The sequence below is a fragment of the Lontra canadensis genome, unplaced genomic scaffold, assembly GCF_010015895.1.
Source record: "Lontra canadensis isolate GAN:19392208 unplaced genomic scaffold, GSC_riverotter_1.0 scaffold43, whole genome shotgun sequence".
Taxonomy (NCBI): Eukaryota; Metazoa; Chordata; class Mammalia; order Carnivora; family Mustelidae; genus Lontra; species Lontra canadensis.
The window spans coordinates 15391417-15407790 of NW_022631037.1; the positions used below are offsets into that span (position 1 = coordinate 15391417).

At 48.4% G+C, this 16374-nt stretch overlaps 1 protein-coding gene across 2 annotated transcripts in view; it reads right to left on the reverse strand.

The window, feature by feature from the left end:
- The window catches only part of ACLY (ATP citrate lyase), a 42283-nt gene that overhangs the window by 3927 nt on the left and 21982 nt on the right, over nt 1–16374 (reverse strand). For both annotated transcript variants that reach the window (XM_032871628.1, XM_032871627.1), the window contains 8 exons: nt 13817–13921; nt 12858–13054; nt 9787–9868; nt 9028–9138; nt 4788–4915; nt 4090–4183; nt 1644–1798; nt 198–348 (listed from right to left, as the gene is read on the reverse strand). In XM_032871628.1, coding sequence (XP_032727519.1) covers nt 198–348; nt 1644–1798; nt 4090–4183; nt 4788–4915; nt 9028–9138; nt 9787–9868; nt 12858–13054; nt 13817–13921 — 1023 coding nt within the window. The remainder of the gene's footprint in view (nt 1–197; nt 349–1643; nt 1799–4089; nt 4184–4787; nt 4916–9027; nt 9139–9786; nt 9869–12857; nt 13055–13816; nt 13922–16374) is intronic.

Consider the following 16374-nt stretch of genomic DNA (forward strand, 5'->3'; position numbering starts at 1 on the left):
TAGGACAAGCAAGCCCACGTTGCTCTGAGCTGGAAGAGCCTCCTTCAGCATCGCTGACCAATCTGGCATGCCCCAAACTGCCCTGCCATGTGGTTTGACACTCCAAGGCTCCTTCGAGGACCCCACGGCGGCCAAGTGCATGTTGCCAAAGGCACATGTCCCCTGCAGTTCTCACCTCCCAGGATGCCAGTACTCACAATAGTGAGCAGCCCCGAGGTGAGGCTGGAAACCAGGTCCTTCCCAGCCCGAGCACAGATGATGGTGTTGTGAGCCCCAGACACGGCTGGCCCGTGATCCGCTGTCACCATCAGGCACATCTCAATGAACTGGCAGGCATATTTGGGCAACCTAGAGGGGGAGGAAAGGGGCACTAAGAGGAGGGTCAGAACAGAGGCGAGTAGTTGAACAGGAGCTACACTGACCTGAAGAGCCAAGCTCCTACTTGCTCCCATCCTCCCTCAATAAGTTCAAGGAGGTTAGCAACTTCCCAACCCACATCTAATACTGTATCATGCAATCCCACGGCAAAACCTGCAGATTCTTGAGCATCTCCTAACTTGTTGATTTAAAAAAAAAAAAAAAAATCTTTAAAAGCAGTATTTGTTAATTCATTTGAGAGAGAGCGCCAAGCACAAGCATGGGGTCGGGGGAGGGACAGAGGGAGAGGAAGAAGCAGACTCCCTGCTAAACAGGGAGCCCAACGCCAGTCTTGATCCCAGGACCCCAGGACCCCAGGATCATGACCTGAGCCGAAGGCAGAGGCTTTTAACTGACTGAGCCACCCAGGTGCCTTGCAAATACTGCTTTTAAAACAGAGTTAGCCGCCATGGTTTGAAAATTCTTCTTTAGGCAGTGGCTTTCAGCGTTGAGTTACTGCCAGAGAATGTAACCTGTATTTGTGGCATCCCTCTATGTACCAGAGGGAGAAGTGAGACTACTGTCCCCTTCCCAGGGTAGGACGCCCCAGAGGTCTGCAGGGTTCAACCCCCCATCTGATTAAGAATGCAGTCTGGAGATGCAAGAGCAGACAGAGAAACCCGCTCAGGTGTTACAACCTATGAACTCCTCCCAGGAAGGGCCTAAAGCCAGACTAAGATCCATCTCTGCAACTTAGGGCATGACACAAACCAAGACTTCGACCTGGCCTTCTGCCCAGTGCCACCCCAAACCAGGACTCTGTGAATCAGGTATTCACTGGCCCCTTGCCCCACTGTCAGGCCCAGGGGAGGGCTAAGTTTGGGAGTTGCAGAGACACCCATTTTTTCTAACACTCAGGCTGATAAGAGAGGACCCAGTACGAGGTACTTCATGCCTGTTTAGGAACTCTGTGAGGCCTGTACTCTCTGACTTACCAGAGCCATCCAGACCTTTCTCTCAAGAGGCCTACATTTACTATGTCTCATTTCTTTAAAAGCACCAAGGACAGGGACTGATCCAAGATCCCTGATGAGGTCATTGCTTTCTACTTCTAAGTTGAGACTGGCCTTTCTGTCCTTGGAAGACCTAGGGACAGCTGGTATCTCTTTCCTCTGGCCTTGCAATTGATCTGTGGCCATGAAGATTGATCCTGGACATATTCCCCAAGGCTGCTCACCCCCACTCCCTGGTCAGAGTCACAGATGGCAGGACCCTGCACACCTCACCTTCTCTGGAACCACAGGAGGCCAAGGACCCCGCCAATGCCCATCTCTTCCTTGAAGACCTCGGTGATGGGCATGCCTGCGTAGATGAGCTCCTGTCCTCGCTCGTCACAGATGCTGGTCATGAATGAGGCAGGTTTGCGGATTAAGCCCAGCTCCTGAGCAGAGACAGGGGAAGGGGCAAGCAGCACAATGTGACCACAGAACTCACGTCTCAGGTAGGTCTTAAATTCTGACTGCCAAGTAGCAACCCTCAGACCAACTCATCCCAAGAAAGAAATACAAAAGCCCTTTTATTATCTGGTTTGGGTTGTAGAAAATAGGAGTGCCATGCCCAGGGCACCCACAACTCCCATCCACAGGTTCGTTTTTCACCCCACAAATGTGTCCTAAGAAGAGGAGAGGAAGCTCAGAAACCAACCCAAGGCCACTTGGCTAAGAAATGCAAGAATGACTCTAAAGGGGAATGTTTCTAACATTTTACATTCAGCTGCCAACCCCCCACCAAAATGGGAGGCATGTGGCTATGTGAAAAAGGGATCCCCTCAAGCTGTCCTTCAGCCAGGGAAAGGGACTGGGTTGAACTCCTAGCTTCCAGAGCTGGGGCACATTGGGGCATCACTGCCAACTCTACCTAGGCCCATTTCTCCAGTTATCCCCTATCAATTTTAAGATTTTAAAAAAGTTTTTTTTTCTTGGAATTTTTAAATAATATATGTGTGTTCCAAGCCCGGAGCACACATTCTGCAATCTCAGTACTAAGCACTACAGAAAAGGGCCCTATTGATTTTAATTAAAAAATGCCTTTCCGTCTTAATGTTTGTCAGTTTAATGGACATCTATCTGGCCTTTCTTTCTCTACTTTCGTTCATATACGAAGACACATGGAGAATACAAAACACTGTTTTGGTATACATACATTTTTCTCATAATCACGATATACTGTCCCATAATACTCTTATTTACTCAATGAACTTGAGCTCCATGAAAGTCGGTGCAAACACAGATCTAGTTCATTCCTTTAGCTGCTATACAATATCACATCATCATATGACAAAACCACAATTTGGGCCATTCTTCCACTGATAACCATTAACCGGAAAAAAAATTTTTTTTAATTTTTTACAGATTTATTTGATAGAGACAGAGAGGAAACATGAGCAGGGGGAACAGCAGGCAGAGGGAGAGGCAGGCTCCCCGCTGAGCAGGGAGTCCGATGAGGGATTCGATCCCAGAACCCTGGGATCATGACCTGAGCCAAAAGCAGATGCTTAACTGAGCCACCCAGGTGCCCTAACTCGAAAAATCTTGAACACAGTTGTGTGAAGGCATAAGCGTTTCCCTGAAGTAGCTCTGAGATATGGAATCACTATCCCATCAGGTGTGAGCATTCTTTGTTTTTGTTGTTTTGATAGTAATCTCCACACCCAACAGCAGGCTTGAAGTCAGGACCCCAAGATAAGAGTCACATGCTCCACTGACTGAGCCAGCCAGGTGCCCCAGGGGTGAGCACTTTTTTATTTTTATTTTTATTTTTTAAGTTTTAATTTTCTTAATTTGAGAGAGAGAGCAAGCGCAACGAGCAGGAGGGAGGGGCAGAGGGAGAGGGAGAAGCGGGCTATGGGACTTGATTCCAGGACTCCGGGATCATGACCTGAGCTGAAGGCAGACACTTAACCAACCAAGCCAGCCAGGAGCCCCAGGGGCCAGTCCTCTTAAATCTGGTATTACCCAACTGCCTTTCAGAAGGGTTGTGCCCGGTTCCAGCACCCCCACTAACAGATAAATGCACCAGTCTCCCTATACCCACACAGACACAACATATTATCAAAGAATTTTTTTCTTTGTTGACCCAAAAGGGGCAAATTGGTATCACAGTTTTTGCTTTGGCTCCTTTTTATGAGTGAGGTTAAGCATTTATTTTTTCACGTTGAAAGGCCATTTCCTACTCATTTTTCCTACTGGTCTTTTAAAAACTGATTTCAGAGAGTTCCTGTGTCTTAAGAACATTAGCTTTTCATCTCTGTGGCTGAGACAAGCAGGCAGAGTAGATAGACTCTCTGCTTCACCCTGACGCCCCTTCAATCAAGTGTAAACAACTCTAGGGGACGTTGTCTCTTTTCAGCCTGTTTCCAGGCCAGGCCACGTGGCTAGTGGGACAGACACCCTGCCCTTCGCCCTCTTGGGCCCTGAATTGGTCAGAAGGGGCTAGCTCACAAGCTCCAGCTCATAAGGAGGAGTTGGAATCCAAGAATAATTGGCAAGGTTTCTTCTGATGCCCTTGGAGTAGAGCTGCCCTCGGAGCAGGGTCTGGAGGCCAGAGCAGTGATTTACAGGGTTGCCCTAAGGCAACCAGGTTTCCAGGGATTCAAGCCAAGCCAACTCAAAGCCCACCCCGTTGGCCTCCCAGCCTGCCTCACCCACCCTCAGAGGCTTCCGCAGCACCTACCCTGGCCCAGGAGTAGTCCATTGGCACGGTTGGAGGTGGCACCTCCTGGGCAGGGACAATGACTCCTTTGGCCACAAGATCTTCATACACAGACCTGGGAGGGGAGGGAAGGTAAGAAGACAGCCATGTGGACTTTTATGTTTCTGGGCACTGCTAAGCCATCCCAGGAATGCTCCTCCACCCAACGCCAAAACTCCAGGTTTTTTGGCTCTGCGCTCCCCCCTTCCTGGCAGTGCCTTACACCAGCTGGATTCCTGAGAACTGAAGGAAAACTGGTTCTGCCAAGACCCACCCACTAACCCCACAGAGCTTTACAGAAAGCAATCTAGAGGCTACGGAAAGACAGAGGGGAGGAATGGGAAGATACAATGGGTTATCCAATAACAGTTTATCAATCAGAGGTGACACCTTCTAACCGTTTCTGTGCTCATTTCTTATTTACAGAACAGCCAAGTAGGTAGGCTCAGAAATCGAGCATGTTTTAATACCAGTCTGAATGGCCTGGAATGGCCAGGTCTACAAACAAAATAAAACAAAAACTGGAAAGAAAGAAAAGATTTCAGACCATCTGTACAGTTGCACTCGTCACCTAAAAGGGATCAGGAATTTCAGACACTTCTGTGTCACAGAGGCTCCAATCCTCGCGGGGGGTATGGAAAGGAAGCCGGAGGCTGGCATCCTCCCCACGGTCCACTTACTGGATAATTTCTCCAAGTTCATCGAAGCTCGGGGGCACAAACACTCCCGCCTCCTTCAAAGCCTGGTTCTTGGCTACTGCAGTTTCCGAAGCCTGGTTGGCACAAGCTCCGGCATGGCCAAACTGTACCTGGAAGGCCAAGGGCAGAGGCTTTACTGGGCTTGTAAAACCCCGAAAGGAGAGGACAAAAAAGGCTCCTGGGAACGTCGGTACCCACTGCAGGCCAGACCCTGCTCAATGTTCCACGTGAATCACTTCATTCAAGCCTCACACAGCCTTGCTCAACAGGTATGCCAAATGACTCTTGACCTCTAGACCAGGAGACCGAAGCACTGAAGCTTCCTGGGGGTCACACAGCTGCTGTGTAGGGGAGCCAGGACACAAAGCCTGGTGGCCCATCTCCCTGTGGCAGCCAGGAGGGGTGGGGGTGGGGAGGGTGGGGGTGGTGGTAGGGGTAGGGGAGGGATGGAAAACAGCAAGTAGTTGTGAGCCACTGTGAGAAGTGAAATGACACGCTGGCAACCTTAGGCCGAGCTGACCTTGCAGACGGATCTGACTGTCTTGCATGTGCTTTTTACAAAATGGGTTTAATCTTAAGAAAAAAAATTCATGTAAAAACACAAATTCCTAGCTCCTTTTTCTTTTATTTATTAACGATCTATTTTCTTTTCTTATTAAGATTTTATTTATTTATTTGACACAGAGAGAGCACAAGCAGAGGGAGCAGCAGGCAGAGGGAGAGGGAGAAGCAGGCTCCCCACCGAGTAAGAAGCCCAGTGTGGGGCTTGATCCCAGGACCCTGGGATCGTGACCTGAGCTGAAGCAGATGCTTAACCACCTGATTTATCTATTTTAAAGAAGTAGTTATTTATTTGAGAGAGAGAGACAGAGAGAGACCAGCAGGGGGAGGGGTAGAGGGACAGGAGAGAGACAGGAGAGAGACAATCTCAGACTCTCTGCTCAGTGTAGAGCCCACCTCAGGGCTCGATCCCAGAACCATAAGATCATGACCTGAGCTGAAACCAAGAGTAGATGGCTAACTGACTGAGCCTCCCTAGAAGAAGCCCCTTTTAGCTTCTTTTTAAAGAGTCAGATTGTAGGGGCACCCGGGGGTTTAGTCAGTCAGGCATCCGACTCCTGGTTTCAGTTCAGGTCATAATCTCAGGGTCGTGGCTGTGCTGTGTGGAGTCGGTTTGAGATTCTCTCTCTCTCCTTCTGCCCCTCCCTCCATAAAAGTACATAAATCTTAATAAATATAAGAAAGATAAAAAGTCTGTAGGTCTCTATTCCCACATGGCAACAACAACCTGGAGCCGACTAGCATCTGCCCCCTCCCATCCGAGCATGCGGTAAGATGAACTCTAAATCCAAGGGCATGGGGTGACTCGCTACAGGAGGGGAGCATTAGGGAAGAGAAAGCCCATGGGGAGAGCCACAGGGTAACTGTGTCTTTTTTGGCCACCCAGTGGGGAAAATGAGGTTAAGCATATGAGATGTGGTACAAAACCCGGATCAGGGCGGGTTGAGGTGGGTAATGACAATAACATCTGAGCTATTTGAGTAACACTACATCCGGACACTGTCCGCACGCCTGACTCACTTCATCTCCCAGGAGCTGTGGCTGCTTCCAATGAGAAAGGAAACAGAACGCCCCAGGGGTGATGTAACTTGCCCAAGGCCACACGGGTAGGCTGCAGTAGCATCCAAACCCAGGCAGTGTGGCTTCTCCCTGGGTTCTTACCCACTACATAGAACCAAAGGGGCCTTAACTGTCTAAAAGGTCAGGAACCCACTGCTCTGTTAGCGACGCTTGAAAAACACAAGTTTTTAAGCAGAGGCTCCCAGTGAGTTCTTTATAGGACCGGATCTGCACAGGTGGATGGGGTGGGAAGGAGAAGAGATTCTGTACTCAAATTCATGGAAAATGCTGGGTTCAAGGCACTCAAATTAGTCTCTTTAACTCTGAGATTCCTCAACACTAAAACCAAAATAAATTTAAAGATTTTATTTATTCATTTGTGAGAGTGAGAGGAAGAAGAGGAGCAGAGAGAGAGGGACAAGCAGAGTCCGTGCTGAGTAGTGTAGAGCCCAACACAGGACTTGATCCCCTGACACTGAGATCATGACCTGAACTGAAATCAAGAGTCGATGCTTAATTGATTAAGCCACCCAGGCACCTCCTCAAAACCAACATTTTTAAAAGGAAGATTATGTTCCAAGTTCTTAATTTGTAGAAGCTCCCCTTTCTGTTTGCTTTGGTTTGCTTTTGTTTTGTTGACCCATGCTACAGGACCAGTGTTTTGTGGAACGTAGTTCTGAAAGATGCCCCCTTAACAAATACCTGTTCTCTACTCCCATTGCTCGGTTCTTAATTCGGTTTTCCTGATGAGCTGTCTCTGCTTGCCTACAGGTGGAGATTTTGTTGCAAAACTATCTTACCTCCTCTATAGGGGAGAAAGTTCTGCAAGGTCATGTGACCTATTTAAGAAATCAAAAATCCCTTTATTAGCTGGGCAGTCACTGTACTCCACTACATTTGTGTATGCTTGAAATTCTATAATGTTTTAAATTAACTGAAAAACAAAAACAAAAATAAAACACCTTGAGGACCTGTCTCATCCCTGGGGTGATGATGGGCGCGCAGCCAGAAACAGAAGAGCAATGTCTTTGCCCTGCTGGGAAATGTCCTCAGCATAGCAGGGGGGGTGGAGGTGGAGGGCTAGTAATGCAGAGCTGATTAAGAGAAACAGTGCAAGGGGAGGGACATAATATTTTTGGCTGCTGAGGCGGAGGGGAGAGCAGTCAAGAAGAAAGAGAATCAGGAAGAGCTTCATGGAATCAGTGAATTGGAGAATGGAAAGAAGCATTTGCTAAGACTATGGGTGCCAGACCTTTTCCATTACTTTCTTATGTGAGCCCCACAACAATCCTCAATCATGCCCATTTTATAGCCCAGGAAGCTGAGGCACAGAGAGGCCAAAGGACCTGCCCTGGTCACACAGATCCACCAAGACCTGATTCTAGCCTGTGACAGCAGAGGTCATGCCTGAGGGATGGGCGCAATTCCGTAACCCACTCCTCTCCTTTTACTTACTTGGGGAAAAAAAAAATACATACATAATTATTACATAAAATCACATTACCACATCCCGTTTCTTTAATCTAATATAACTTAAACTTTTAAACATGTCAAGCTGCACCTCGCTCTCTTGCCTGCTGGGTTTTCTACTGCCTGTCTGTGTTGTGATGACAAACACCTTCTGACCCACATTTGGGTTGTTCCAGTTTCTTCCACAACAATATCACAGGTATCCTTGCACCCACACTTTGAAATATTTTCGCACGTAGACCCCCTCGAGTAAATCTGTACAAACAGAACTGTTGGTTCAAAGGAGGGCACAAATACGGCCACCGTGAGGGGGGTAGGAATCTCAGCAGGCAAGGCAGGCAGTGGAGGGAGAAAGAACGGGGTGACAGGCTCACTGGCAGGAAGGGTGTGGGCTTCAGCGAAGGGATCGGCACAGTTGCGGGAAGCCTCACAGCCTAGTCTTGTCCTCATCCGTACACAGCACACACACACTGCCTGTACAAGCCCTCACCCTCGGAGCCTACCCCCTCTACTGATCACTGATTGGTGACAAGTCTTTGCTACCCCGGTTTCATCACCACTGATGGGCCATCTCCAAGACAGAGGGTCCTCTAAGCTGGAGTCCTGGGGCTGCGGCCTGACGGGCCATACCCAGCAGGAGCAGGCGACTTGGAGAGTGTTTGTACTGGCTGCCCGTCCTTGCTGTGCTCACTGTAGGGCTCCGGGCACTTTCCCGTCCGGAACAAACCCGGCTTTCTTCTACAGCCCCTCCCCAGCTCTGCACCTGGCATGTGTCCTCTTCCTTCTCCACCTCCCTTTTGCACAGCAAACCCCTTCTCAGACCTTGGATGCAGCACAGGCCTCACCTTCCCTGTGGAGCCATCTCAGCTCCTCCGGACAGAAGTGTGGTGGCTCCAAGCAGGAACTCAGAGCCTTGTTCTGGCCTTCACCTGCTGATGGCTGCCCCCCGCCCTCCAATGGACTCACCCTCCTAGAAAGCAGGGTCCCAGCCGAATATTACAGGAACGCAGGGAGTAATAAATGTGCATCGGAGGAATGAGCTGCTTAACCAGGGGACCACACAGCTCACCTCGAATGCCCCCCACACACCCCGCCGGTCCACCCAGACAGGAGCGACCTGCCAGGGCTGTACCTCAGAGGAGAACATGGTGGCACAGGTCCCGATGCACCAGCAGACCACGGGCTTGGTGATGCGGCCCTCCTTGACGCCCCGGCAGATCTTATATTCCTCAGTGCCCCCTATCTGCCAAGGAACAGGGAACAAGAAAAAGCCCCTAAGTCAGTGGAACCAGGTCCCAAGTTGCTGTGGGCAGCACTGCCGCTGGAAAATCTGCCCGAGTCAGGCAGGGGTCAGAGGCTCCAGGAGTCCCAAATTACAACTTAGCTAAAAGATGAAGACACATGGGCGCTGGCCAAATAAGATCCTGCAGGACTAAGACAGGATGCAAGGAAGAACTGTAAACCGGGGAGTGGGTGTCCTCTGGAGTTCCTGGGACGCCCCTCCCCCATCTAAGGGTATACGATGATTTTGGATCAGACCTGCTCAGGTGCACAAGCAAGGAATGGGGTTATAAGACTCTCCCAAACTGAAAAAAGTGCACTTCTTGCTCCAGCTGTGCAGTGCACTGCCCAAGAGACCAAGGTCATCCCGGAGCAGCTTCTTCATTGGTCCTAGAATATCTTTCACCACCAGAGTCAAGAAGTTTTTCGGGAACAGACATGGCAGTGTTAACAGCGATGGCCTCTATGCCCCAGAGTGTAGGGAGCGGGATTACCAGCGACTGGCACATTAAGTCATATATGCATGCATTAAAAAAAAAAAACAAAAAACAAAACAGAGATCACACATTACTTTTAGAGTCAGAAAAATAAAAAAAAAAAAAAAACTCACCTCTCCAAGAACCACGATCATTTTTACTCCTGGAGTATCCTGGTAGCGGAGCACATGGTCCATGAATGTTGAGCCGGGGTACCTGGTGAGAGCAGAGAACACATGGGATCGGGAGGCCTGCAGACATGCAGGTACAGGTGTAGGAAGCTACCAGGAACACATGAGGCTTCTCGTGAGTGTAGGTGTCCAGTGAGGGCCCAGAGATGGCTCAAGGGTGTGTGTGTGGGGGGTAAAATATGAAGCACAAGGGAAGGGGAGGACGAGGGGGAGGTTTGCTTGACAGTAAGAGATGCTTATAGAGCACACGTGTGGGGTCTTTAAAATATGGCTGCAAATTCTTTTAACAAGGCAGAACCTCACGCCTCACTTGGATATGGGTCAGACAGACCATCCATTTCTCATAAACAAAACGGGGCAGAAGTGATTCTCTGACAATGGCTTCCAGGCAGGGTTATACAAAGAACAGCTTCTGTATGGCACTCTCTCTTAAACCGCTGCCCCTGGGGGGCGCTGGCCGCTATGTCCTGAAGACACTGAGCAGCCCTTGGAGAAGCCCCGAGAAAGCCCCCGCCAGCCTGTGGATGGGCCACGTCCAGCCTCAGGCAGGCCCTGAGCTACACTGGCCCTGTGGCCAGCGAACACCTTGCTTAACCAGGTGTGCTTAACCCATCCCTCGCGAGCCCCAAGTGCCTACCTGCGCTACCCCCGACTCCTGACGCACAGAAACTATGGGGACAGATGTCCTATCATAGTTTGAAATCACCTGGCTTGCGTGACTTTTTTTTTTTCTTTCTAACACAGCAATAGATAATACAGCGTGCCAACCGACGTCCCAGGACTGACAGGCTGTTGCTGGGTCTAGACATAGGGCCTGCACACACAGTTGACCCTTGAACATTGTGAGGGTCATCAATCCCCACCACACGCACTCAAAAATCCAAGTATAACTATGACTCCCCAAAAACGTAACTCCTGAGAGCCTACTGTTGGCCAGCACCATACAGATAACAGCAGTAGTCGATTCATGTATTTTGTATATTATGCACATTATACACTGTGTTCTCCCGCTAAAGTAAGCTAGAGAAAAGGGAATGTGATTAACAAAGCCATAAGGATTAACAAATCCATATATAAGCAAATCCGTGCAGTTCAAACCTAGGTTGTTCAAGGTTCCCCTATATTTTTTTACTTTCTCCTGCCACAAGATTTTACGATAGGATTGTTTAAGGCCAAGGATGCTTCTCTACAGATCTTCAAGAGCATTATAAATCCCAAGGGGAGAGTGTAACTGCCCAGACTTTTTGAGCTGGAGCCCATTGTCAGGGAGCACTGGGGATGACGGTTCCCCAGGCTGTAGCCCCCAAGACCTGGGAGAGAGATCTTTCTCACTCAGGAAGTCCCATCTGACATGACACTGGAGAGGCAGGAGACGGACAAGGTAACTCACTCTCCCAAAAGCTTTTGGTTGAGGCAAACAGCGATGGTTGAGGCAAACAGCAGTGGCTAACATGTATTATGGCATTAAATGGTAAGCATTACTCTAAAATAATACTCTACTGATTACCATTCCCTCTAACAAAAACAATGAATACATTATTTGTGAAACAGAAAGAAATAGGGATTTGATCTCTGTCCCCAGTTCCTGAGGCAGAGCTCCTAAAACCCTTGGAATTTCCTGGGTGACAGGAGGGTCTTTTGTTCTCCTGAGGCACCTCTGGGTGGGCATCTGCAGAGCTCCTGGATGCGGGCTGGTCACTAGAAGACTGAGCCATGATCAGAGGCTTGTAACTTTCAGCCCTACTTACCATCCTCTGGGGAGGGGAGAAGGGCTAGAGATTAAATTAATAATCGATCGTGCCCACATGATGAAGTCTCCATAAAAAATCCCTTAAGAAAGGGGTTCAGAGAGCTTTTGCATCGGTAAGCACACCACGGTGCTGAGAGACTGGTGTGCCCACTGAGAGCACAGAAGCTCCACGCCCCCATAACCTGCCATATGTGTTTCTTTCCTCTGGCTGTTCCTGGGTTCTGCGAACCATTCTAGCAAATTACCAAACCCAAAAAGGGAGGTGTGGAGACCCCCAAAATACAGCCAGTTGTTCAGGAGTACAGGAAGCCTGGACTTGCAACTGGCATCTTATGAGGCTGAGCCCTTCCCCTGGGGGATCTGGTACGAATTCCAGGTAGATACTATCAGAACTGAAATGCATTATAGGACACCCAGCAGAGAACTGGAGAACTGCCTGGCACGGGAAAAAAAATCCCCAACATCTGGCAGCCAGAAGGGTCAGTGAGGTAATGGTAGAGAGTAGAGAAACAGTTCTTCCTTTCACTATTACGGACTACAGTTAACAGCTGCTGAGTACTTGCTAAGTGGCAGGCCCTGCATTAGCCACTTTCTAGAAATATTACCCTCACTTAAGCCTCGTGACAACCCCATGAGGTGGCTGCTATGATTTTACCCATTTGATCTGTAAGGATGATGGAGGGTCTGCGGAGGAAATGACCTGCCCAGGACACCTCCCTGATCAACAGAGAAATTGGGGATTAGAGCCACCTCTTGCTGTGATTTCAGAATCAGTCCCAACAACCGCTGCGTTCTGCTGCCTCCCTGTGGCCACAAGTCAGACAACAAACAAAATTATCCCCAAAGCCCAAACATTCTGAAAACACCTTTTTCTATTTTTTATTCTGAGCTCATGCCAATGTCATTCCTGAAACAGAGTAGAAATGTCCTGGGTTTTTTGGGTTTTTTTTTTTAAAGATTTTGGTGGTTTTTTATTATTTATTTGACAGAGATCACAGGTAGGCAGAGAGGCAGGCAGAGAGAGACTGGAGGAAGCAGGCTCCCTGCCAAGCAAAGAGCCCGATGCAGGACTCGATCCCAGGACCCTGAGATCATGACCTGAGCCAAAGGCAGAGGCTTTAACCCACTGAGCCACCCAGGCGCCCCGAAATGTCCTGTTTCATGGACTTTATTCAGCAGCATTGAATAGAGATTAGAGGACCCAGCGACCCCCCCCCCCTGACTTCTCCCAGCTGGGGAGGCCCGCCTTGGCCCTGCCCATCACCTGTCCCCGCCAATGGCCACGCCCTCGTAGACGCCATCCGTGGTCCGAGAGATGATGTTGTTGAGCTCGTTGGACATGCCCCCGGAGCGCGAGACATAGGCCACGCTGCCAGGGCGATACAGCTTGGAGGCCAGGATGTTGTCCAGCATCCCACCTGTATTCCCAATCTTAAAGCACCCGGGCTTGATGCCTCCAACCTGTGAGGGCAGAAAGAGCAGTCAGGGAGGGAGGGTAAGTTCCTGACGGACCAGAGCTCAGGGAAATCACGAGGCCCAATACTACCTACTCAACCTCCCTTCCCCAAAACTGATCAGGATGGAAAGAAAATGGTCTGATCTCATCTCTCCCTCATGAGCCATTACGCGAAGGAAAAGAGAATCTTACTTGGAAAACACAGCATACTGCTGCAGATTCGGATATGTGTACTCAGGATTAAGTCCCCTCCTTTGCTCTAAAAGGGGGACAATACCCAGGAGAAGTGTAAAACAGAGGTGTGCACCTCTACTCAACATCACCCCTGCCTCAGAGAGGAAAGAAAGGCCCTTTGCTTAATTCAAAAATCTGACCTTTAGACAACTCTTTAATGCCACAACTAAGGAAAGACAACAAAGTACTCTCAGAGCAACTTCTTTCCATGTGAAAACCTTTGGGCAAATAAAACCTCTAAGTAGATTCTTCTTCATTTCACAGTTAAAGCAATAATCAAAGACCACACTATGGTTGCACAAAGGTGGGCAGACACACATAGTATCTTCCAGTTAAGCCCCCTAAAGTGATAGGGACTGGGGAGGGAGCCCTTTAAAGTAACTGGATATGAACAGACTTGACTTTCAATGGGTACTCTCTGAATCTTTTCAACCTAAGAGAGAAACAGAACAGTCAACAAGTTTGCTTTCTGTGGGTCCAGAACTTTGAAAGATAGCCTTGAACTTAAAGGGCTTTACAGAAAGGACACTCACAGTGGCAGGTCCAATGATGGTCACTCCCTTCTGGTCCGCCTTCTTGATCAGCTTCCTTGTGAGGGCCTCAGGGATGCCTTCAGCTATGATGGCAATGGTCCGGATCTAAAGGACAGTCCCTTCCTGTTATCTTTGTGCCTCAGATAAAACAACGAGGTGGCGCCCTTTATAGGACCCAGCTTCCATGCCCCCTCCCAGGCTCTAAGAACCAAGTAATGTTAACAGTATGCAACCCCCTTCTTCCTATAAGCCTCTGTCCCTAGTCCCTATCCTGACTACTCCAACCCTCTCCAAAAAAGAGAGGTGTAGACATTTAAAGCCAATCTCCATTGGTTAACACCACAGAAACTCAGTAACGAAGCAGGAGCAAATGTTTCTGAAAATCCACTACCATCAAAAGTGGCTCTATTCCCTTCCATCCAAAAACTCACAAGACTCGGACCTACCTTCTCCCCACCTGTCCTGATGCCTACTCCTAAAGCAGGGTCCCAGGGTCTACGTCCCACGGGTAGTATAGAACACAAATGAGCTGCTTCCACACCCAAACTAGAGAGTAGACTGGGGAGAAAGCCAGGAGTGGGCGTGGGCAGAACTTTCGCTCTAGACCAGGGACCAGCAAACTTTTCCTGGCTTTTCTGGTCATGTGATCTCTTGCAGTAACACTTAACCTTTGCCTTTGTAGCATGAAGGCAGCCATGGACAATACATAAATGAACACAGCACGGCTGTGTTCCAATAAAACTTTATTTATAAAAGCAGTGGGTTAGGTTTGACCCTTAAGCTACAGGTTGTTTGTTTTTTTTTTAATTTTTTTTTTTTTTAATTTATTTGACAGAGATCACAGGTAGGCAGAAAGGCAGGCAGAGAGAGAGAAAGGAAAGCAGGCTCCTTGCTGAGCAGAGAGCCTGATGCGGGGCTTGATCCCAGGACCCTGGGATCAGGACCTGAGCCGAAAGCAGAGGCTTTAACCCACTGAGCCACCCAGGGGCTCCAAGCTATAGTTTGTTAAGCTTTGCTCTAGAATAAAAAGGCAGCTCATGTTCAGCATGTATGCTTTTGTTTTTGCTTCACGGAGATGGCAAAACAAGTTTACATTCTCTAGTCTTATACTGCACTAAGCCAGCCAGGGATCGGACAATAATTTTGAACAGAAAAATCAGTATATTAATCTATAAAGACGCATACAGATCAGTAACAAAAAGCACAAACACCTCAACAGGAAAAAAAAAGGGAAGAGAGAGCAAGTTACAAAATATAAATGGTCGGGGCGCCTGGGTGGCTCAGTTGGTTACCAACTGCCTTCAGCTCAGATCATGATCCTGGAGTCCCCCGACTGAGTCTCACATCTTGCTCCCTGCTCAGCCGGGAGTCTGCTTTCCCTTTCAACCCTGCCTCCTCTCATGCTCTCACATTCTCTCTCTCAAGTAAATAAAGTCTTAATAAAAAAAAAAAAAATATATATATATATATATAGTCAATAAATGTTTTTTAAAGCTCATCTTAATTAATAATCAAAGATATGCAGATTAGGGGCACCTGGCTGGCTCAGCTGTTTAAGCATCTGCCTTTGGCTCAGGTCATGATCCCGGGGTCCTGGGATTGAGCTCTGTGATCGGCTCCTTGCTCAGCAGGGAACCTACTTCCCTCTAGGCCTCTTCCCCTCCTTCCTTTGTGTTCTAATGCTCTCTCTCTCAAATAAACAAAATCTTAAAAAAAGATATACAAATTAAATAGAATGCCTATCACTTGTCAATTACGTGCTTGTTTATCTTAGAGAGAGAGAGAGAGAGCACGAGGGTGAGCAAGGGTAGAAGGGCACAGGGAGAGGGACAGAGAGAATCTTAAGCAGACTCTATGAACAACACAGAGCCCGATGGAGGGCTCGATTTCACAACCCTGAGATCATGACCTGAATCAAAATCGAGTCAGATTCTTAACTGACTGAGCTACCCAGATGCCCCAAATAAATGTTTTTAAAATGCAAACATTCAGTGTTGGCCAGGGTACAGGGAAGCAGGCATTCTTGAAACACTGATGGGAGTTTATGTCCTTTAACTTTCCTGGAGGGCACCTGGGCAGGACGGATGAAAGGCTTTCAAATCTGCATGTTCTGATGCAGCAGTCTGACTTCCAGACATTTACTCTGGGGAAATAATTAAGGATATATGCAAATGCCCATTTAAGATGCTCGCCACAAGACCTGGAAAGGTGAAACTGATGTTGCCAATGAATATTTATGGATGTGGAATGAGTAACTGAAGAAAACGGACTACCAGTCACGTACAGTGTTATCCCACATGTTCAAAACCAGAAAAAGGAATGCAGAAGGATATATTCAAATGTTAGCAACTGTGTCTCTGGGAAACTGGAATTGACTGAGGTATTCCATTTTTCTTCTTTTTATTTGATCGTATTTAAGTTTCCTCTGTAATAAGACATGTAATAATTTTATAATAAGAAATTGCTTTCGGGAGCACCTGGGTGGCTCGGTGGGTTAGGCCTCTGCCTTTGGCTCGGGTCGTGATCTCAGCGTCCTGGGATCGAGCCCCGCGTCGGGC